The 21,878-nt window shown below is 33.9% G+C and overlaps 3 protein-coding genes across 4 annotated transcripts; all 3 read right to left on the bottom strand.

Annotated features, from left to right (window-relative positions):
• Positions 1-1,019: 1,019 nt before the first annotated feature.
• On the bottom strand, positions 1,020-4,114 carry LOC105141876 (phospho-2-dehydro-3-deoxyheptonate aldolase 2, chloroplastic-like). Its single transcript, XM_011049253.1, has 5 exons — positions 3,585-4,114; positions 3,087-3,364; positions 2,415-2,691; positions 1,562-1,807; positions 1,020-1,463 (listed from the first exon to the last, which is right to left on the bottom strand). Exons 1-5 carry the CDS (start codon positions 4,050-4,052, stop codon positions 1,182-1,184), a joined length of 1,551 nt encoding a protein of 516 aa, XP_011047555.1. The 5' UTR covers positions 4,053-4,114; the 3' UTR covers positions 1,020-1,181.
• Positions 4,115-6,143: 2,029 nt separating this feature from the next.
• Positions 6,144-11,290, bottom strand: UVH1 (Restriction endonuclease, type II-like superfamily protein). The gene is made up of 9 exons (XM_011049252.1): positions 10,341-11,290; positions 9,769-9,992; positions 9,590-9,675; positions 9,164-9,325; positions 7,877-8,710; positions 7,611-7,718; positions 7,261-7,521; positions 6,951-7,174; positions 6,144-6,604 (listed from the first exon to the last, which is right to left on the bottom strand). The coding sequence occupies exons 1-9, from the start codon at positions 11,213-11,215 to the stop codon at positions 6,394-6,396; spliced, it is 2,985 nt and encodes a 994-aa protein (XP_011047554.1). The 5' UTR covers positions 11,216-11,290; the 3' UTR covers positions 6,144-6,393.
• A 1,956-nt stretch (positions 11,291-13,246) lies between these two features.
• Positions 13,247-15,951, bottom strand: LOC105141873 (uncharacterized). Of its 2 annotated transcripts, XM_011049250.1 has the most exons (5): positions 15,435-15,951; positions 14,887-14,985; positions 14,203-14,247; positions 13,910-14,047; positions 13,247-13,732 (listed from the first exon to the last, which is right to left on the bottom strand). In XM_011049250.1, exons 1-5 carry the CDS (start codon positions 15,807-15,809, stop codon positions 13,373-13,375), a joined length of 1,017 nt encoding a protein of 338 aa, XP_011047552.1. In that variant the 5' UTR covers positions 15,810-15,951; the 3' UTR covers positions 13,247-13,372. The 2 variants fall into 2 exon arrangements, with proteins under 2 accessions (XP_011047552.1, XP_011047553.1); XM_011049251.1 differs by lacking the exon at positions 14,887-14,985.
• Between the last annotated feature and the right edge of the window lie 5,927 nt (positions 15,952-21,878).

Below are 21,878 nucleotides of genomic sequence, written 5' to 3'. Positions count from 1 at the left end.
AATAGAATAGATGTCAAGAAGAATATAACAATACCAAAAAAGTCCAATATTGACCATCATAATGATCCGCATGTATTAATAATAACTTTTTTAAGAAGGACAAATATTTTGTTTTAATTGAATTGTTTCTAAATCAACATAAATATAATAAAAATAGCTAGATTTATAAGACAAAACTACCCTTCAACAACATTTTATTTATATTTGTTTTTTAAAGGTAGTATTATCTTTTCACTGTTCCAATCTATAAAAACACCAAATTGTTTCTAAGCAATTTTATAAATTTTATAATGATAAATGGACCATATACAAAGATCAAATTACCCTAAAGGAGGCAAGCCCATTGATTCTCTTTAAAGGAAAAAAAAAAGTAATTATAAACAAGGAATAGTAAATTAAGTCCATGCCCACAGTATTTTTCTTTGTAGTTTTTTTATATTATTATTATAATCGCAATCACAGTTATAAATATATTATAAAATCTGCTGAAAGAATAATACTATAATTCACTATGCAATGAGAGACAAAACCACTACTCACGTTATTGTAGTGTTATAGTTACGTGACAAATCTCATTTTTGTGTCCCTCGTGTTTTTTGTTTACTCACAACCTTGTCCCTTAATTTTTTTTATTTTCTATTTTGGTTCTCAAAATTTATTTTAATTATTTTTCCATCATTGAATTTTGAGAGAGTAGAAATTCACTAAAAAATTGCAAAAAGAGAGAGAATATTTTGACAAATCAATTATATTAAAAAAAAAATAGATGAAAACTGAAGTGTTTTCTAATGAGGGTTGAAAACCTCTGGCCTGATTTTCTAGTGACTAAAGGTTGCCAGAAAGCGTTGTCTACCATAACAAAATATTTCAAGTTGAAGTGAATTAAGTGCTGGCTTCCTTCCGTTCCTGCTGCTTCAGATAAAGCTTCTGCGCCGCACTACTTACTTTTTTGCAACTGTTTGAAACTCAAACCTGCCTAGAGTGTGCCTGGTGGAATGCGTGCGTGTGCGAGAGCAAGGGAGGAGCAAACAAGTATAGTTTTACAACTTGGAAGGGTCCAGTGCCTCGTAGAGAATGCAAAATTTGTCTCACAGAAAGTCTTTACGTTCACAGATGCAGAAAGACTGAAAACATAACACGCTAATATAATTGCACCAAATCAAAACATGGGGCTAGGCTTCTTACGCTACAGAACCAGTGTTGTGTCCGCTAAGGATACCATCACCAGCTCTTAACCTTTTCTTCCTCAGCCTCTCTGATATGGCAAATGCCAGCTCCAGCGACTGAGACGCATTCAGTCTCGGATCACAATGTGTGTGATAGCGGGAATTGAGGTCATCAAAAGTGATGGTCTTTGACCCCCCAACACACTCCGTTACATTCTGCCCAGTCATTTCTAAGTGGACTCCTCCAGGATAGCTACCTTCTTGGTCATGGACATCAAAGAATGCCCTCAACTCAGCCTGAGACGAGTAAATATACCTCCCATTAAAACACCATCATGAGCACACAATTCATTTTGAAGTTACGAAGTATCGAGTTTGGTGAGTTCATTTCTTACCCTGATTGAATCAAATGGCCTTGTCTTGAGACCACATGGAGCTTTAATCGTATTACCATGCATGGGATCACTGACCCATGTGACTATAAGCCCAGCCTGGCGCACAGCTCTTATCAGATGGGGGAGTTTAATCCGCATGTTGTCCGCTCCCATTCTGGTAATTATTGTCAGTCTTCCAGGTCTGTTGTGCGGGTTAAGAATTTCACACAATTTCACAAGCTCCTTTGGATCCATCTTATCACTCACCTGCGTGACAAGTCCAGGCATCAAGAAACCACAAAGGGGGACACCAAGAAAAGGAAGTTGCAGTGAGATTAAAATAAAAACTAAAAGAAGAGAAAGTTATTACGGAATTCAAGCTAAGTGAAACACATAAAGAGCGAACTCTATCAATTCAAATGCCCTGATCCATAAACCTTTAACCAGAGATGTTTTTGCAGTAAAGTGGTTTCAGAGGAATCAAAAACAGGCCTCAGTACTCATAATTAAAACCAGAGACTGCTCATAAACAAAGCTGGATAAAAAAGTGAAGCCTACGATTAAGTGTCCTCACTTCTTCAAGTCACGTTTGAATTCCAAGTAGGGTTAAAGGTATGGACAAGCGAATTTTCACATTTTTAAGTAAAAGTGAGCCTATGTTTTGAGGTAAAATTCAAGTCTTCTCAGCAATCAAAATAATCGTTCTCGTCAAAGAATAATTGCAGGTGCTACAGTTGCCACAAGCCTGATAAACCACTCGCACAAAAATCATGTTTGTTTGACCATTTACAACCAAAGAACATCATAATTACAAATTGTATGGGAGTATTAGGTTGCATCTCAAATAGTAAGAGATTGTAATAGCCATTATTACCTTGATGCCAAGAGGATTGGACACACCACGTAGGAATTCAACATGTGCTCCATCCAACTGCCGGGTCCTCTCACCTACCCAAAGCATGTGAGCAGAACAGTCATAATAGAGGCCAGTTGTTGAGTCCTCCCTGGTTAGAGCCTGCTCATATGGTAAATGAAGGCACTCATGAGAGGTCCAAAACTCTGTTGTGTTCATTACAGGATGATCTATAGTGAGGCCAGCAGCAGCCATGAAGCCAAGAGCTTCATCAACTCTCCGTGCAAGTTCCATGAATCTGTTACAAGCACATTTATTAAATTACAATTAAGAACTCCAAATGTTAATGTGTTTATGGCCAATCTTACTCTTGGAGATTTGGTTGGCTAATAGAATGTGACTACAGTTGATAACCAATCAAGTTTACAAATCTTATTAACAGAAAATGCTTCTAAAATTGGATTCTACCTAGCTGCTGGGAGTTCTTTATTTTGGCCATTATTGTGCATAGTCACAAAATTATATATGTTGAAAAATGAACGAGGTATCACCAACATCATGCGTGACCTAGTTCTTGTGACCCTATACCATTGTTAAAAACATATTCCTTAAGTTGTAGACTAGCTATGAGGGTAAAGAAAAATCTAACCAACAGATAATAACTTATAAACCCAGGAAATAACTCAGGACTACCTGTCTCCTTGCTCACTATGTTCTACAAAGTCAAGATTCCATTGTGACACTCTTTGCATAGCAGCATATCCACCAGTGGCAAAAGCTCTAAGGAGATTTAAGGTGCCAACAGATTGGAGGTATGCTCTGATCAACCTTTGAGGATCAGGTGTCCTAGATTTCTCATCAAAAGCATCGGCGTTAATATTATCTCCTCGATAACTCGGTAGCTTCACGCCATCTTTTTCCTCAAAGGGGTCAGATCTAGGTTTTGCAAATTGGCCTGCCATCCTACCAACCTGTCATGAAGTCAACAAAAAAACGTCCCAAATACGTTAGTACCACAAATGCTCCATCTTCACCAAGCCAAGCAGATTTTCCCTATGATCAACAAACAAACTAAAAATAAAGAGTAACAACTAGCAAGAGGTCAGAAACAAAGCAGCAAAACCTAAGCACCCATTTGATCAAAAAAGAATTCCAACAATAAAAAAACAAAAAACTTTTAAGACAAGGGACCTTGATGATGGGCATTTGAGCACCAAAGGTGAGAACAACACCCATCTGGAGCAAAACTCGAAAAGTATCTCGAATATTATTGGCATTGAACTCTTTAAAACTCTCAGCACAATCTCCACCTTGCAATAAAAAGGCACCTCCCACAGCAGCACTCGCAATTCTCTCCTCAAGCTTCCTAGCCTCGCCCGCGAACACAATTGGCGGGAAATTGGTAAGGGTCTGGAGCACCGAGTGCAGTTCAACCGGGTCCGGGTAATCAGGAAGCTGGCGTGCTGGCTTAGATTTCCAGCTGTCTAAGGCCCAGTTGGAAGAGATTGTGGGCTTTGATGTTGGAGTTGAGCGCAGGGAGGCAAAAACAGAAGTGGTTTTGGGTTTGAGGTTAGGGTTTCTGGTTGTCGAGGTAAAGTTTTGGGGTTTGAGAGGGGAGATGGATGGTCTTGCAGTGCTGAGGGTGGTTGAGAGTGCCATTTTCCTTCTTTTTTTTTTTTGTTTGATGATGGGGGACGAGAAGTGAAGGAAAGAGATCGGCTGTGCCGTGGCTGATATAAAGAAGAAAGGGGCAAATCCGTAATAATAATGTTTAAGAGTCAATGTTTTGCCACGTCAGTTTGTTTGTTTGTTTGGTTGTAAGATATTTTTGTTATTTAATAAATCAGATTTATGCGTCATCATTCCCTGTTAGTAATGGTTAGGTGCGGGTGCGTGCCTGCCTAATCCCATTTTATTATTATATATTTTTAATCATAGTTATTTGGATCAACATATACGATTAATCTTTTATTTTATTTAAATATATGGATAAATGGTGCTATGGAATAGGTCAGTCGATCAATTGAGCCGGATTTTTTTTTTAAATTCAGCAAATACAAAAAAAAATGATTAAATGATGAAGTTTGAATTAAAAATATCTAATTCAAAAAACCATAAAAAAACTTAAGCTAACCACTGTTAATTTGTAAAATTTATGGTTAAAATAATCTAATTAAATACTGATCAAGTACATGAGATATTTTTTAAAATAAAATAATAATTTTTTAAAAAATAAAAATAAAAATAAATTATATATAAAACAAAAATAAATAAGACACATGGACTTACTTCTATACTTAAACCATAAAAAATCTAGCTTATACGCTAATCTCATAAAAAAAAGCTTGGTATGATACCTAAGACTTTATTTTTATTAATAGCATTAGTATATAACATGTTCTCCTCTTTTTATTTGAAAAAAAAAAAAAACAAATATCATCTTATACGTTAGCCTAGTTTTTTGGTGATTTAGATCATAAAAAAATTAGGTTTTAGGTTTTTTTGCTAAAAAAATTAATTTTCAATCTATTTTTAACTCAAATATATCTAAAAAATATCTTAGATATCTTGATAAACTCATCAATAACCTTAAAAGAAAGTACAAAAACCCTAAACTAGAAATTTTTCTGAGTTTAAATATATTTTTTAGACAATTTTAAAATAAAAAAATTTAAGTGAAATTCTTTTTATTAAATAAAAGTCATTAACATGAAGATCAACCATTTTATTAATTAGAATTAATATCAATGCTAATTTTCTCTATTTACTATTACAATTCAATGAATTTCTCTCGAACTATTGATTTAAAATTTAAAAAAATAAAAAAATGTAATAAAATTAACTTTGGTTTGAAATTTTGAAAATCAAAGGGGATTCATAATTTATAGTTTAGAAAGGATGAGGTACCCAATAAACATTTTTAAAGTTTGAAAAAGCCATCAATTTTCTCTATTTTTTTATTTTAATTTCTTATCTTTAATTAATTATTTTATTAGAAATTAACTTAAACTGACCTACAATTTAGTCCTCTAAAAACAGCACAAAATAAAAAAAAAGTTTTGGGACGAGTAAAAAAAAGAAGCACTCATAGCAGGGAGTCTCAGTAAAATGTTTCTATTGTGCCATTTCAATCCTCACGCCGTTTAGAGTTTCTGTTAATCTGAGTGGGTAACCAAAATAACTAAATAATCCAAATTAGTTTTAAAAAAAATCAATATCTAATTTAATTATAAAAACAATTTAAGAAATGAAATTGAATTTTTTAAAAAACAAATTCTATTCAAATTAATTTTGATTTCAGATTTTAAAAATCGAGAAAGTAAACCAATTTTTTGAAAGAAAAAAAAAAGAAAGAAAGTCAGAAACGCTATAAAAAAAATTTAAGTTTATTACATCTTAACCTGCCAAGACATACAGAATAGCTCGGTTCTTTTTTACAAAAAGAAAAAAGAAACAAACTCCCACTCAATCGTTCTATTTCGATCTAGTTCAATTTGTCTTTTTAAAAAAAATCATTTTAGTTGGATTTTCATGCATTTATATGTTTGGTGTGATTTGAAACTCCTGTCCATGTTTAGAATTTAACATTAAATAAAAATAAATAAATAAACCCTTTTACTCTATCTCGACCGGTCCAGTCGACGTAGTGCCTTACCCTGCTCTCAAAAACCAAAATCGGAGTCGACGTAGTGCCTTCCTTCGCTTTGCTCTCAAAAACCAAAATCGGAGAAGCCATTCCATGGTCTAGGATACAATAGTCTTCCAATAACCTTACTCACCTTCGCGGACACAGGTAGATAGGTAATGGAAGTAACAGAATGTTAAATGTTAAATTGAAAAAGAAAAAATAGAGATGAATTGATAAGCAAATACAGCATGGGAAAGCTATGGCTATGCCAGGCCTACTATCCCGTTATTCACTCAGATCAGGATCATTTCTCCAATGAATACATTTAGGTACATTTTCTGTGAAGTGTCAATCAAGTAATGTGAAACCAGATTATAACAAGGTCGGGTACTTTGCGTAAAGGAAGTCTCTGAGAGTCATGGCAGCCTTCTGGCCACCCATTAGTTCAGCTAGCTTCTCTACAGGAAGAAGTGTGAGTTCTGCTAAACTCTTACATCCATCCATTATGGCCCTGTAGTTTGAATCTGTGACCCCCGGGAGCCGTCTCAGAAACTCCACAGCAGATGTATTGTAGTTCTCCGCTCTGTAATGGATAAAGGGTATAAATCATAATAAAAAAACCTTGGGAAGAAACAGCACAATGACAAGAACCGTTTTGTCCTAGTTATGTTTGCATGCATACCAAGTCAAGTAAAAGAAAAATGTAGATCCAACCCCCCAAAAGAAAATTCACGTGCAAAATTCAACAATCAAGTCCCTTCTTGATTACAGCATTGCAAATAGCATGTCCCTGGACTACACCAGATTTATCCACCCCACCGAAGATTTACTTTTTTAACTCCCATTTCCCACACAAAGCATCATAGTTCAAAATGCAATGTTAAGAGCTTATAAATCAAGGATGCAAAAAGAGGCAGTATGCATCTTACCTGACATCATTTTCCACAATACCATCCTCTGACGGGACACCAACTCTAACTGCCTTCATCTCATCAGGTTCATCCTGATTTGCCTTCAGCGAAGCAAATATTTCAGCTGTAGCATGTAAACTGCGTGACCAGATGATTCGCAGGCGGGGAAAATGTAGAGCAAGCAATGACAGCTTGGATATAATACTATTTGGTGTGACATCATCACCAATATCACTTGCAGACTGCAAAATTATATCCAATTAATCAAACTAGCACAGCATTACGCCTGATTAAGAACCACCTCTTTCATCTGATGAAGTTAGTTTACCTGAAATGAAAAGCTTTTATCTTGTGAAAACTCAATCAGAAGGACAGGTATTCGATAATAGCGCACCATTGTTTCCACTTGGTTGTAAAGCCGGCCTGATGTAAAGCTCGTAAAAAGATCTTGGATACTCTTCCTCTCTACACATATTGATGGCGAGAGAACATAATCCCCAACTTCCAATGTAACTGGTATTATGCTCATTCCTTTCTGGTGGAGAACATTTGGGAGGCTACTCATGAACTCCCTCATGTCTACAATGACCTGAAAATGAAGCAATTCCTCAATATCATACTTCATAGCAGAGAAGAGAAAAACAGTTCATCCTGAATGCCCAAAACGCTATCACATACCTGCATTTCTTTCTCAATTTCCCTTCTCCCACCAGCCCTTCTGGTTGAGTTTTGATAACTTGAAGCTAGTGGCTCTATGGAAACATTCAATCCTAAGCAATGTCCATTCTGATCCAAAACCAAGTGAAATCCACATGAGCAAAATTAGAAATTAATATTGATCAGATATCAGAAAGTAAATACGGATCCCTAAGGGTTTTTTTTCTCAAAGAGATGAATGGATTTGTTGATTGCAAATATTTAAATACAATTTATAATGACCGTACCTGATCAACTGGAATCATCATCAGTGATTTCTGCCTGATCAAAGATTCAAATGCTCCATTCTCCCTGCGAATACTAGCCTCAAACTTTTGGACTTCAGTAGAATCCTCATAGAAAAGAAAATACACCTTCAACTTTTTTGAGGGATTTGCAGCTTTGTAGACTTCAATTTCCCGAACAAACGTCATGTCTGGATGATAAACAATAACTACAGAAGGCTTTAAGATGTCAAGTATAGGCCGATCACTTTCCAGAGCATGAAAGTGCACCGGTGGTATTGGCTTGGCATTTCGAGATCCTGTAGGGCCTAGCTCTTCAGCATGTCTCTGAAGAGCCCCTTTGTCAACTGATGCCTGCTGCAAATTTGCTTCATAATAACCATCTATGGCAGCTTGATCATTTTCAACTGTCTGGCTTTTGTTTTTTGAACCAGATATTTCTGGCAAATCTTTTATCACCATATCAATATTGCTGTCATTATATTTGCTTCCAGAATCCTGACCATTTGCTTGGCCTCTTTTCTTGCATTCTTTTCCCTTTTCTTTTGCAGCTTTCCTGCTGCTGTCAGCAAGAGGCTGCAGTTCATCTTCAACAACCAGTCCCCTTTTATACTGATTTCTTATTTTTGATGCTGCAGCCAACAAAACATCATGTTCCTGCTTGTTTGTGCTGCTAGCTTCCGCACTTTGCATAGTCGTTACAGGAACAACTCCGTCAAGAATTCCAAATCCTTTGGGCTCCTTTGGCTTTAGTTTTGCTTTCTTTTTCTCAGGTGCTGGCAAGCCACCTAGCTCAACTTTGCTCAACAAGTACTTCTTCCATTCTTCTTGCAACACCTTCATAAGAAAAATATACTATCAACTAGTCACATTTAGCATACTCATCCAGACAACACCAAGGAGAAAACATCACTAAATGCACTTTTCACCAAATTGAAATAGATAATTGCCTACAGCTTTCAAAGAGACATTGAGCTTTGCTAAGGGAAGATAACCCTTCACTTTACATCCTATCCTTGGGACCACAGATGAAAACTACATATAACTCCACCAGAAAAAAATAAAAATTGAACTTCTAGACTGGAAAGGAACTATGCAGTGAAGAGCTACAAGCAGGCAAGAGCTTCACTAGGGACAAAACAGGTAGCGCTCACATGGGGCACAAGCCCTTGCAACAGATTGGAACAAAGTGCATGCACGTGCTTTGGCCTCTACTCTGCGAAGCACTTCAACATATGATCAAGATAAAAGATAGAATAAGAAAACAAAACTAAAAAAATATCAAACAACCTTTCGAGGGCTGTGCATGATGCAATCTTCAAGCTGCATGCATGAGCATTCATCTTTGCATGCCACCAGAACAATGCCATTATCAACACCTTCACTTTCAACCTGATCTTCTTCTCCACTTTCAACCCTTTGTCTTTCTTCCCCTATCTCCTGTAGTATCTCCTGTAGTAAAAGTGTCACATCTAAACTTAAGACTGGTAAATCCAAAATTAACGAATATGCTCAAAACAACAACAGGCACTGGTAGAGCCAGAGAAAATTATGACAGAAGTGCAAAAACGAAGCTGAATCAGAGACAAATTTTCTTTCCAAGATGCATCAGTTGGTTAGATGTGAAAAGTTACAACCAAATTTTCAATAAATTTATTCAATTGTGCTTACAATACAACCATAAGACAGCATAGAAAATGGAACTCACTCACTCACACGTAACACCTTCCATTTTGGTGCCTCCTCCAGAACTTCCTCCAACACAACCCCACTACTTGTAGTTGAGGACGAAGTACCATCAGCTGCTAGGAAAATTTCCGAATGAGAAATTATCAAAACTAATGCCGTAGAGGTGCTTGGTTAAAAGAAAGAAGAAAACAATAATGAAACTTCACCTTCTCCCTCGTTACTGTCATCACCCTTTAATTTTCTCTTTTTTCCTACTTTGTTCTTACTCTGCTCATTTAATTTCACATTACTTGATCTTGTCAAACGGAATACACGCTTCTTTGCATAATCAAATATCTTATAGCTGGGTTCTGCAAATATCCAAACAGACTGAAGACTCTGTGACACCCTAAGCGTATCCAAGTACTTCAAATAACTTACTGCATCATACCTGCACAATAACTCATCAAAATCAGTCCAAAATTTTATGAGCCCAAGTTACATTACTAGAACCTACAAGAACAAAAAAGAATTTACCCAGCATTTCATTGAAAATTCTCAAATAGAACATACCCAAAAAGGCTAACCCGGACATCAGTTCAAAATTTGAGAACTTTAACCTGCATATAAAACTAGCCTAAAAACTCCATTAACCAATCGAATCTCATTCACCTAACCAAACTTCCATATCAAACTAAACCCTAAAACCACAAATCAACCAACACTTTTAAATAAATAAATACATAAATTTTACACAACAATGAGATAATACATTATGGTAGAACACAAAAAAGAATACCTAACAAGGTAATCCAGCAACTTCCTCAATGTCTTCAAATCCGAAACGAGCTGTTTAGTTTTCTTCCCCAAGGTATGCCAAATAGGATCCAACTGTCTCCTCACGATCTCATCAAAAGACTTGAACAACCCATTCTCAACAGTCAAATCTTCCACGTCAACCTTATTACTCTTTCTCATTTCTTTCAAACAAGCATCCATAACTTCCAAAATCGCCATCTGTATCCCCACCATGTACTTGCTCATCGGAACCCTCACATCCACAACCTCTGGCGGATCCTTCTCCAATTCCTGCGACACATAAACCTGAAACCTCGGCCACAGATGCAATCTTTTTATGAACAAACACTTCATTAACCTCTCCGTCTTACAAAAACCAGACACCATCGCCTGTGGCCTATCACTAAAAGCGCGGATATAAAACACATTACTATTATTCTGATTTCTATTCTGAGTAGAGGATTTTAAAATTCTAACTATGAATGCTTCGGTGGAGGTTTCTGAGATGGAGTGAGCGTTGAGGATGATTAACCCGGCGAGAGAGGAGGTAGGGATTTTATTGGAGAGGAGGTCGACGATGAGGATACGGGGAGTGATGAAGCATATTTGGCCGGAGGAGTAGAGGGAGAGGCGGTGGTGAGAAGGGAGATCGGCGGTGATTTCGATGGGGTTTTGGTTTGTGTTGTGGTGGTGGAGAATTAGGGATTTAAGGGTGGGAGGAGGGGAGAAGATTAAAAGCGTGCCTTGAGAAGGTGAGTGGAGGGAGAGGAGGGAGGAGACGAGTTTTGGGAGGGATAGACCAGATGAAAGGATTACGAGGCCGCCGGCGGGGTCTTCTAAGAGGTCTGTTATTATGTGTTCGTGGAATTGGACCATCTTTGAGCTGCTGGCGTGAAGGAGGAAGAGCAGGTGAGGAGGGAGGAAACGGATTTTATAGGCGGTGGATTGGAATTGGAGGGTAGTTCGAAGTGTTTTACTTCAAAACGGCTGCGTTTTAAGTCTCTAGTGTTTTTATCCTTTTTAAAATTATAGAAAGTTTTGACTTTTTTTTTCTTGGAAAATTCATTGGTAAGAGGCGTATATATTCCATTACAATTAAAAAAATTTAAAAAACATTTCATGTGATAGTTTCATTGTGAATTTTAATTTGTGATTGTTTTTTTTTCATTTTGATCATCAATTTTTTTTTAATTTTATATTTTTATATGTTGGTTTTGATGTTTTGTGAGTTAATAATTTTTTTTTCATATATTATTGAGGAATAATGGTTTTGATAAGATTTCAAAATGTGATTTAGTTTACATATTCTTCTGATTTTTTCTTTGATCTCTTTAATTTTAGTATTATTAGTTTTGATCTAAAACTTTATCTTATTTATATTTTAAATTTTAAATTTAAAAAAATAAAAGAAAATGGTCAGATAGTTATATTTTAATGACAAAAAAACTGATTTTGTTAAAGATAAGTTTTATTAAAGTGTTTTTTCCCTTGAATGATTAAAGGTTTATTTGAGACTAAAAAAAGGTTTATCAAAGGAAATATGTGGTGTTTTTTAACTATTTTAGGGATAAAAAATAATATAAACCAGGTCAAGAAAAAATCAATACGGCATATCTCATGTTCCTACAGGAAAATGCAATTTAATTCACATATTCTTCATTGACTTTTTATTTGACCCTTTAGCTTTAATATCTCTATTTTTAATTGAAAACTTTATTTTATTTATATTTAAGTAAAAGTGATCGGGTGTGTATATTTTTATGATAAAAATTTTATTTTAATATTAATGAATTTTATTTAATAAAAACAAGTTTTATTAAAGTCGTCTTGACCTTTTTTTTTATTATTAATGTGGGTATTCGGGTCAGCTTACGCGCACAATGACTAATCCCACGGTTCACTGAACATCCTGCAAGCCCAGTGAACAGGTAAGGCACCGCGGGGGTGACAGGCGTATCACACAGAGAGGAGCCAACAGACATAAGAAAGAAACCACTCGCCAGTCCCACTGTCACTAGGACTCGAACCGAAGTTCGAAAGAAGACAAGCAGCGCCTTACACCATTGAGCTACAAGCTGCTTGGTAAGTCGTCTTGACCCGTATCTTGCTAAGAAGAGGAGATTGGGCCTTAGTTTATTTTTTTAATTTTTGCATGATTAAAAGCTAATTTGAGGTAAGAAAATGGTTCAATGAGGAGTATGTGGTGTTTTTCTTGTTTTAAGGTGAAAAAACGATTAAAATGGTTTTTTTAAATCCCATGCATGTCATCATCCGCCTAATTATTATTTTTTTTTTAAAAAAAAAAAACAAGATGGCTAGGTGAGTGAGCCTCTCCTTGCAGGGGCCCACTGAAGGGCCCACGCATATGGTTTTCTCTGTGTTCGGGGTAATAGATGGTGCACTTGAGCCGAGGCACTTCGCTTGTTTTTTTTTTTTTTTATATATATAAAGCTTTTTTTTAAAAAAAATTTCTTTGATTTTATATTTAAAAAATTATACTTACAATATTATTTCTTTAGGTATTATTTATTTTTTAAATTGTTTTCATGTACAATTATTGCAGTTTTTTTAGCATTAACAATTGCTTTTTTATACTAACTTTTTATAATAAAAAATTAAATATCTTAAGTTATATTTATATCTTAACTTTCTACGTTATCATTGTTTTTCAACAACTCTCTCTCATTTATCAAATACAAGGATTTGAAAATTAAGAAAAATGTTTTATACAAAAACTAAAACTCAGAAAACTAATGAGAGTGAAAAGAAATTCATAGGAAAATAGATAGATAACTTTTTCGCACTACTTTGTTAATAATCAATTAGTTTCCCATGTTTTTGAATTTTACTCTTTCTTAAGAAATTAGAAGAAATTGGACATTAAATTGGTCATAAAAATATGCAATAAAAAAGAAAAATAATCCGACGATCAAACTAAAAATATAATAAAAAATTACACGGCTACATTACAATGTGAGCTTCTCTCGTAATTGTAACAAAAAGCATTCATGGCCTGGCCAAGTAGAAACATTTTTAATCTGATTTCACATCTGTGTTAAGATTTCCCCAGCCGTTGAGTCTTTGCACCAACAAGGGAACTGGCTTTTCCAAGACAGACACGTTAATATTGTTCCATACATCCGATATGGTGGGGAGCTGCGCAATTTTCTCTGCAATTTCCATGTCTTCTGGAAGAACAGAACCGAAGACAGTGTATGCTTTCTTCCATTCTTGGTGATCAGCTAGGCTAATGAAGAACTCTGGACCAGAGCCAACCCAGGCCACTGAACCCCTTCTTATGTATGGGCACTCCTCAGTTGGAATTTTCTTGAATGTTGTTCCTTGAGCTTCTAATGTCCCTTGAATTATTGCAAAAGGAGGCCCAAAAGGAGCCTGGGAATACGAGCAATGAAGGATTGAAATCATGAAACCCCTTGGCAAAAATGCATGAAATCTTTATAAATAACAACATGCGATGGAAATATGATACTCCCTAGGTGAAACTACCACTCGTCACAATTCTTATTACAGGGCAAAGAAGAGAACTCGCATGACAGTTGATGAGCTTACCTTTTTTATGTGATTTCCTTCTGAATCCCACAACTGACCTCGGCCCTCTGCACGATAAAATTGGCACCCAGCACAATGACGTAGTGTGAGCAGCTCAAGAATGTAGGCTACAGAATAGGGCGCACAGTCTGGGAAGAGCTGCACCAAGCAAGTTTTTGTCCAACAACTGTTAAATAGAGGTTCATAAAATCGAAGAATCTGAAGGAAAAGATCAACTCCATGAGTGGAGTGTATCACAATTAACTTGTCCGAGGCATTTGGAACACCGAAGTGCCAAAAGAATGATCACTTACTTTTATATGAAGAGTGCCATATTCTGTTTCCAGGCCAACAATGCCCTGAAATAAGCAAGAACATTAATAGAGGAGATGTTAAAATTAAGGTGGGACCTGCAGCAATGACAATCGTATAAAACAGAGAGGAAAGTAGCAGCATCAAATTTCTTGGTAGGCCAAATGATAATCACCACAGCGATTTTTTATAATCTTAAAATACAGAGACATGTCATAGTTTCATACCAACTTCAGCGGGCAAAAGAACAAAAAAAAACTTCAGCGCTCAAAGAGCACAAACATCAAGCTACAGAAACTTTAGTACTCAAACTTAGTACTTGTTTCTATATGCATTCCAGGCGCAAAAGAACAAGCATCTGACTACAAGAGAGACCGGTTGTCAAAAATTCAGTGTAAAGTCTCCCCAAAAGCAATGCACCTTAAGAATACCATGAAGCCTGATAACAGGTAAACAATCTTTCCGCATAGAGATCATGCAAAAGGAAATGCCAAACATATCTTTCAGTTGTTCAACAGGGTGTTGGTAAAAGATAGATGTCCAATGACAAAATTCCGCCATGATCTTTGTGATCGTAACTCTAAATACTTAAGACAGCAACGGTATCAAATTGAAGAGTGCGTACTGCATGTTGGCTACATATTCTGTTTCATAAAACGGAATCAAATTTCACCAAACTGAAATACCTCTCCTTTTCCAAAGATAAGCCCAGAAGTCCAAATAACATGGTCCCCTGCTTCCTGTCGATCAGGGGAAAGTATATCCTTTTGTTTCTTCAGCCAACACTGGAGAAATGAAGCAAGTCAAAGTAAAGAGATTCTTATCATCATCATTGAAACTTTAGCATTTCATTCAAATAACTACAAGCAACACCACCGCAGACTCAATCATCAAAAGTGCAAAGAAAAAAGAATTGAGTAAAGAAACAGGGTTTGAGAGGCCTTGGAGCTGCTAACTCAGAATTATCTAACTTGTTCTTTATAGATCGGCTTAATTTATCAGTTCAATATCTAAATCAGATCATTGAATTAAGTCAATGATCAATCCAGGGTTTGAAAGGGCATGATCACAGCATCGTTTAATTATCTGTTCTCAGAATCAAATTCCATGAAGAAATAAGATTCATTCTTGTCCATCAATCAATCCAACATTTCAACCATGTAATTCAAAATAACAATAAAAATTCCAGCAAAAACATTTAAAAGTGAAAACGGAACCAAAATTTCAATCTGACCTCCCCAAATTTAGACCCACAAGCCTTTTTATTGCCACAAAACACCCAAGTATCACACAAGCAAGGCCCATCAGTACCAGTGCACATAGCCTTACAAGCCTGACAACACTCCTTAGAAGAATTGAACTTATGATCCGACCCCCACTTCACTGCACCTCCCCAAAGCTCCAACTTCTCAATCCCTCTGCAACACCCACCATCATTACTCTCCTCTGCCAATGTCAAAGGCTCGAAGTTTGAACCTTTAGAATTTGTATTAGAATTGAGAGCTACGGAGAGAACAGTGTAGACTAAAGCACAAGAAATAAAACCCGCCAAGAGGAAGGTGAGAGAGATGAAACGGGATGGTTCAGAGTCGTTTTGGCGGCGACCCATTTGAGATATTGGTTTGGAGGGGAAAAGCCAGATGGGGATTCGAATGCTTTGGATTGAGGAGTGAAGGAGGAAAGGAGAGGAGGGTGGTGGGGGGTGTCAAAGTCAACGGTCAATCAATGACAATGTGTGGGAACTTTGAAGGAGGCAGAAGGATTTTTGTTATACCAAGTGTCTTTTTTTATTTATTAAAATAATATTTTATTTTATTTTTTAATATTACCGTATGTCATAATATTAAAAAAAACAAATTTAAACAAAAAATTTAATTTTTTATTAAAAAAATTAAAATACAACTCCAATCATACTTGAAAGTTTTTCAAAGTTAAAAAAAATAAACAAACGACTTCATTTTTAAGGGATCATTTTGTGGTGATTTAATTGGTATGCTTCAATTACTTTAATGATTTAAGGGATCATTTTGTGGTGATTTAATTTGGTATGCGGTTTGGTTAATTTTATAGTAAGGTTTTTATTTGAAAATATATTAAAATAATATTTTTTTATTTTTAATATTAATCATGTACAAACATAAAAAAATAAAGAATTATTTCATGAATAATGTGTATTACTGTGGGATGGGTCCCAATCCCACCACCATTTCGACCCCACCACACTTACTTCGTCACTATAATTCCAAGAAAACCTTTACTTCTCGGTTATCTTTTTATTATCTCAACTTAGCTTTCGATTCAATCGATGGTGGCGTATACAAGTTTGTTTTGACGAGGGCAGCTTGATGGAGACTGTACAGGACTTTAATCGTGCTAGAAAAAAATAGATTAGGATTTGACGTTTATTGATTTTGATTTTTTATTTTTTATTTTTTTTTGAAATTTTCTTTTTCGATTTTGTTAAATTTTTATATAAAAAATCATTCTTCTAACAAGAAAAAGGCATGAATAAGAATGAAGGATTTTGGCTAAAGAATATTCATTTAAATTCCTATAAATGTTTATTTTGGTCGCTTTATGTTTTCCCTTAAAAAACCTACTTTCCTATAAAAAAAATATTTTTATAAAAAAATACATTAATAAAAAAAGATAAATGTGATAAAAAATTAATTTTTCTATAAAATTTAAATTCTTATAAATTTTATAAATATTTGTTTTAATTGTTGGAATATTATCATTAATAGGTAACATCTTCAGCAACCTACCCTAAAAAATAGGATTGTTATTATTAAAAGACTACAATAATGATTGCACCAACCATTAATAAAATAATACAACTTATGTGTTGCCACCATTAATATCATAATTTATGGTCAAGTTGCCTTACCATTCATACTTATAAATAGAAATATTATTTGAGAGCAAAATGAGAGAGAGTATAGAGAGTAAAGTGAAGAAAAAAAGAGAAAAATAAGAGCTGCTGCCATATACAACAGTATATATAAGGAGAGAGTATAGAGAGTAAAGTGAAGAAAAGAAGAGAAAAATAAGAGTTGCTGCCATATACAACAGTATATATAAGCTGGGAGTTGAGGTAGAGTGGATATAATCCTATTCCTCCATATATTTGTTTTATATTATTTATCTATTTCTAATAATATCGACTCCCTCATAGATATAGATGATTTGTTAAATCATATTAAATATTTTATCAGTGTGCATAACTTCAAAAAAGTAATTATTAATACACCACTAGTCCCGGATTCTCATATATTAATTATTATATAATTTAATAAAAATAAATATAAAAAATCACTCAATAATCACACATGATTAAACTATTAGTTAACAAAAATATTTAATAGATTGTTAAAAGTAGATAAAAAAGGTATAATTCATTATAGATTGAAATAATAAATTTATATTTTTGCCCTTGATTCATAGGGTTTATTTGTTATTCTATAGTTGTTAAGGGTAGCTCATTTTTTAAAAAATATTATTGAATACCATTAAAAGCTGGACTAAGGGATTTTCATTTTTTTACTTTTTCCAAACACAATACAACTACTACGACACAATTGCTTTTAAAATCAAAAATTTTAAAACATAATTTCAGTAATTTTTGTGTAATTTCATAAAAAACTTTTGTAGTGGTTATTTAGTATTAGGAGCAATGTAGCAATTTGATAAAAAAAAAAAAGAAAAAAAAAAGCAGATGATGCATGCGTTCATCTGCTTCCCCGCAAAAAAAAAAAAAGAAAAAAAAAAAAGCAGATGATCCATGCGTTCATCTGCTTCCCCGCACATGTAACAAACTTTTTCGATTAAAAAACTTCCTTTCAACATGTTATTGAATTCTTTGTGACATCTTTTTTTTCCAAGGGCGATGCATGTTAATTGGTTTTCGATGGATTGTAGATGATAATATTTTTTTTCTCTTTTTTTTTTCTTAAAATTAACTCAAGCATTTAAAATTTTAAGATAGTCCTCTTCTATTAATTTGTAGTTTTTTTCATTTTTTTATTTTTTTCTTCAATTTTTTTTTATTTTTTTGGCCAGAAGAGTGAGTTCATCCTGTAGGTAGGTCTAAGCATACCTCGCCTTTTTTCAAGATGGCCATGAACCTTATTTTCTTTTTTCTTTTAGAGTGAGTTTATCTTGCAGGTCTAAGCATATCTAACCCTTTTTAAGATGGCGATGCACTATTTTTTATTTTTATTTTTATTTTTTGTTTTTTGTTTTATAATAAAGTTGAATTGGACATGGTAAAAAAATAAAGGCTTCTTGCCATCGGGGCCTTCTGAGATATCCATTGAACAAAATCAAATAAAAGATATTATATACTCATTGCTACCTGCCTGCAGGGAACCTGATATTGATTCAGGCATCCCTTTTAAGGCAGATGCCATCGTTGCCAATCCACCAGCATATGGCAAGACTACTTACTTTGAATCTGCCATATGTTTTGTGCTTCAGTTGTAATCTGCTGTAACGTTCTTGCATTACCCTTTTTCTTAATTATCTGCTGAGTTTCCAGCATGTCCGCAATTTTTGCTTACAATAATCAACCGTTCATCATAAAACCCTAGTTGTGCTTGTTCTTCCGTCAAATGGGATCATGATTTCCAAATGCTGCTGTCACTGTACCTCAGGATAAATTACTCCATTTTCCTTCCTTTGTTTATTCAAACTCAAATTTTCTCCATTCTTAAACTGTAAAAACTAACATAACGCCCTAGCCTTTACCATCAAATTAAACCATCCAAGAGTTCTTAAACGCCAAACTATGTTGTTGCCAGTCTAATTTGTAGCCTGCAAGTGCCCAAGGAAACTTATTCCTTTCAATCCTAGTTTCCCAGACTTTCATTAACTTTAAATCCAAATTTTCTCAACTTTGAAGTACCTATCCCGCTACAAACACTACTTGGAGGGTGATGTTTTGTAGCTTTATTGTACTTCTTCCTGGATAATTCTCTGCAACATCTCAAATGACTTTCTCACCTAATAGATTTTTCCACGGAATGCTGGTCGTCTTCCTTGGAGATGTTTGAAATGTTGCTTCTATGATAATTTTGAGTTCTTTTTAATGATTTTAAAGAAGTTGTTCTTTGGTAGTGATTTTCGGTTTCATATCTGGCATTTAACTTGAATTTCAAAAATTGCTTTCATTTCCGTTTTTTTTTTTTTTTGAGAAGTCCTTTCCTAATGCGAAGATCAAGATATTGATAGCTCCCTCATTTGGCATTGTTCTCCCTTTCTTTTGAAGTGGGGTTGAGGAAAGGAAGCTTTTCTATATATATATATATATATTTGTAAATGACTTATATTTCTCTTGCTCTTGTTCCTCCTGTAGTAATTATCTGTAAATTCCTAGGATGTGCACCCCCCCTCTCAGTTTTCTTCAAGTTTTAGCCATTATATTACTATTCTTTATTGTTTTGCATCGTTCTCTTCTTCCCTCTCTTCATCTCCCTTGTGTGTCTGCTCTCACCAAATTATGAAAAAATAAAAATAGTGAGGAAAGTGAAAGATTTCAAACGAATATTTTAGTGACTAAAAAAATCGATGTTGGTGCATATTAGTTTGTTTTGACAAAGGTGGTTTGATGAAGATTTTATAGGATTTTAAAAAGTATCAAATTATGTTCTAATTTTCATATAAGATGAAAGCCTTTTCTAATAATATTTATAATTACTTCATAAATAATTATATATAAAACTTGAATTATTTTTTTATAATTGTATAAAAATAATCGAGATATTGTTTTTTACTTCTTAGATGAAAATTGTTTTACAAATCATGAAAAAGCTTTAATATGAAGAACCGAGTTTTGATAAGTAAAAAATAATATCTCGATTATTTTTATACAACTATATATATATATATATATAAATAATGAATGAATAATGAAAATGAAACTTTATTTGAATAAATGGCTTATAAGAACAATTATTTTATTTTATTAAAAAATAATATAATATGTATTAATTTTAATAACTTCAATTAATGTTTAATCTTAATATAATATTTAGAAGAAATATTAAAAAAAATACTTTAATGTATAAGAATATCATAATTATAATAACTTTATAAATTGTTTTACAAATTGTTTTTTTCACAAAAAATTTATCTTACTCTAGACTCATTAATTAAATATTAGATCTATTAATTAAATATAAATAAATATTAAAGATAAATAAAGCTTTTAATAATAATAAATATATTTTTATATTAAAAAATTAATATCACGAATAACCAATCAATAAATACAAAATATATATACTAATAAAATTCTTATACAAATCAATTTTATATATATGTCACGGGGGAGGTTATATTAATAACACCATTGATTGCTTATCTTTAATTTCTAACCCCAATCCTTTTTTATATATAAATTTAACCAAATAACTAGTATTCAAAAATTATATTCATTATCATTGAACAACTATTGGGTTCTCATTAAAAAAAAAAAAAAAGCATTAAATTCAGAGAGGGAGCCCTTCTCCTAGCGATCAACATAATTTTCTTCATCATTGAGATCTCGAGCAGGACCATGTTATCTGTGCAAAGCAATTGAATACTTCAAAAGAAAAGGAAGAATAATTTTTTAGATGAAGAGGTGATTTACACAATTTGCATTGCAGTCTTTGCACGGATGATAACTTTTTGTGAGGGGATGAGAGTTTGTGAGGGCAGGGAAAAGGGGTTATGTTAGGTAGGGTTAGGTTAATTAATTATTTATATTCCTTGGTTGACAGCGGGTTTTTATAATTTTTTAGCTAATTCAGCTTGTCGGTTTTATAACTAAAATAAAAATTAAATCAAATCAAATCTATTAAAATTTATCGATTTTAAAAAGCATCATGAAATGAAAGAAAAAACTTTCAATACCATCCACTGTTTTTTTTATAAAAAAAAGTTAAGCTAAACGGTTTTTTTATTACTTAACTATTCTCTAAAATGATCTGGCATTGACTTGGCAAGCTTCTCTCAAGTTCAATGGAAGTTTAATTTATTACGATAAAGGATAAAACAAGAAAGCAAAAACTTAATAAAATAAAAGACAACGAAACTTTATAGACTGTTTACATGCTAACCTTTTAATTGCTAAATAATAGTGAAGAGAGTCCATTTACTAGCCGTAGAGGGGGACAATGTCAAGCTTCTCTTCCACGCACGTCGAGCCCAAGAAAAAAAAATTGAAAACAAAAGGCTTAGCCCAACCGTGATTTTAATGGGCCTGTATGGGCTTACAGAGTTGACTGCGACGAAGGAGCCTATCAATGTGATGGAAGAGCTGTGGACAAACAAAGGATAAAAAAATTAACGGCGGTCAAAAGGAAGTGGCAGGTGGCACAACCCCCCTGAAGGAAAGAAAAGCAGCCTGACCCCCCACTTTCAAGGAACCGAATCCTCAGATCATTAATTTCTTGATTTTATTAAAATTAAAAAAAAAAAACCGTTAATGGTGTGTGAATTTGCTATGTACAGAGACGCCATGCACAGTCTAATCGATTAAATTTAATTATTATTTTTCCTTCCTGACAATAAAAAAAAAATAAGCTTTGTGTTTGGGGTAGTTTGGTTATTTCCATAAGAATCATCAGGAATAGTGTGATTAATAAAGGACAATTTAGTCCTTTTTGTTTTAATAATGTATAGTGTAAAGATTAAG

This window comes from Populus euphratica, unplaced genomic scaffold (assembly GCF_000495115.2).
Source record: "Populus euphratica unplaced genomic scaffold, PopEup_1.0 scaffold134.1, whole genome shotgun sequence".
In the NCBI taxonomy this organism is placed as follows: Eukaryota; Viridiplantae; Streptophyta; class Magnoliopsida; order Malpighiales; family Salicaceae; genus Populus; species Populus euphratica.
Note: the sequence above shows the minus strand (reverse complement) of the source record. Positions and strands in the feature narration are given on the sequence as shown.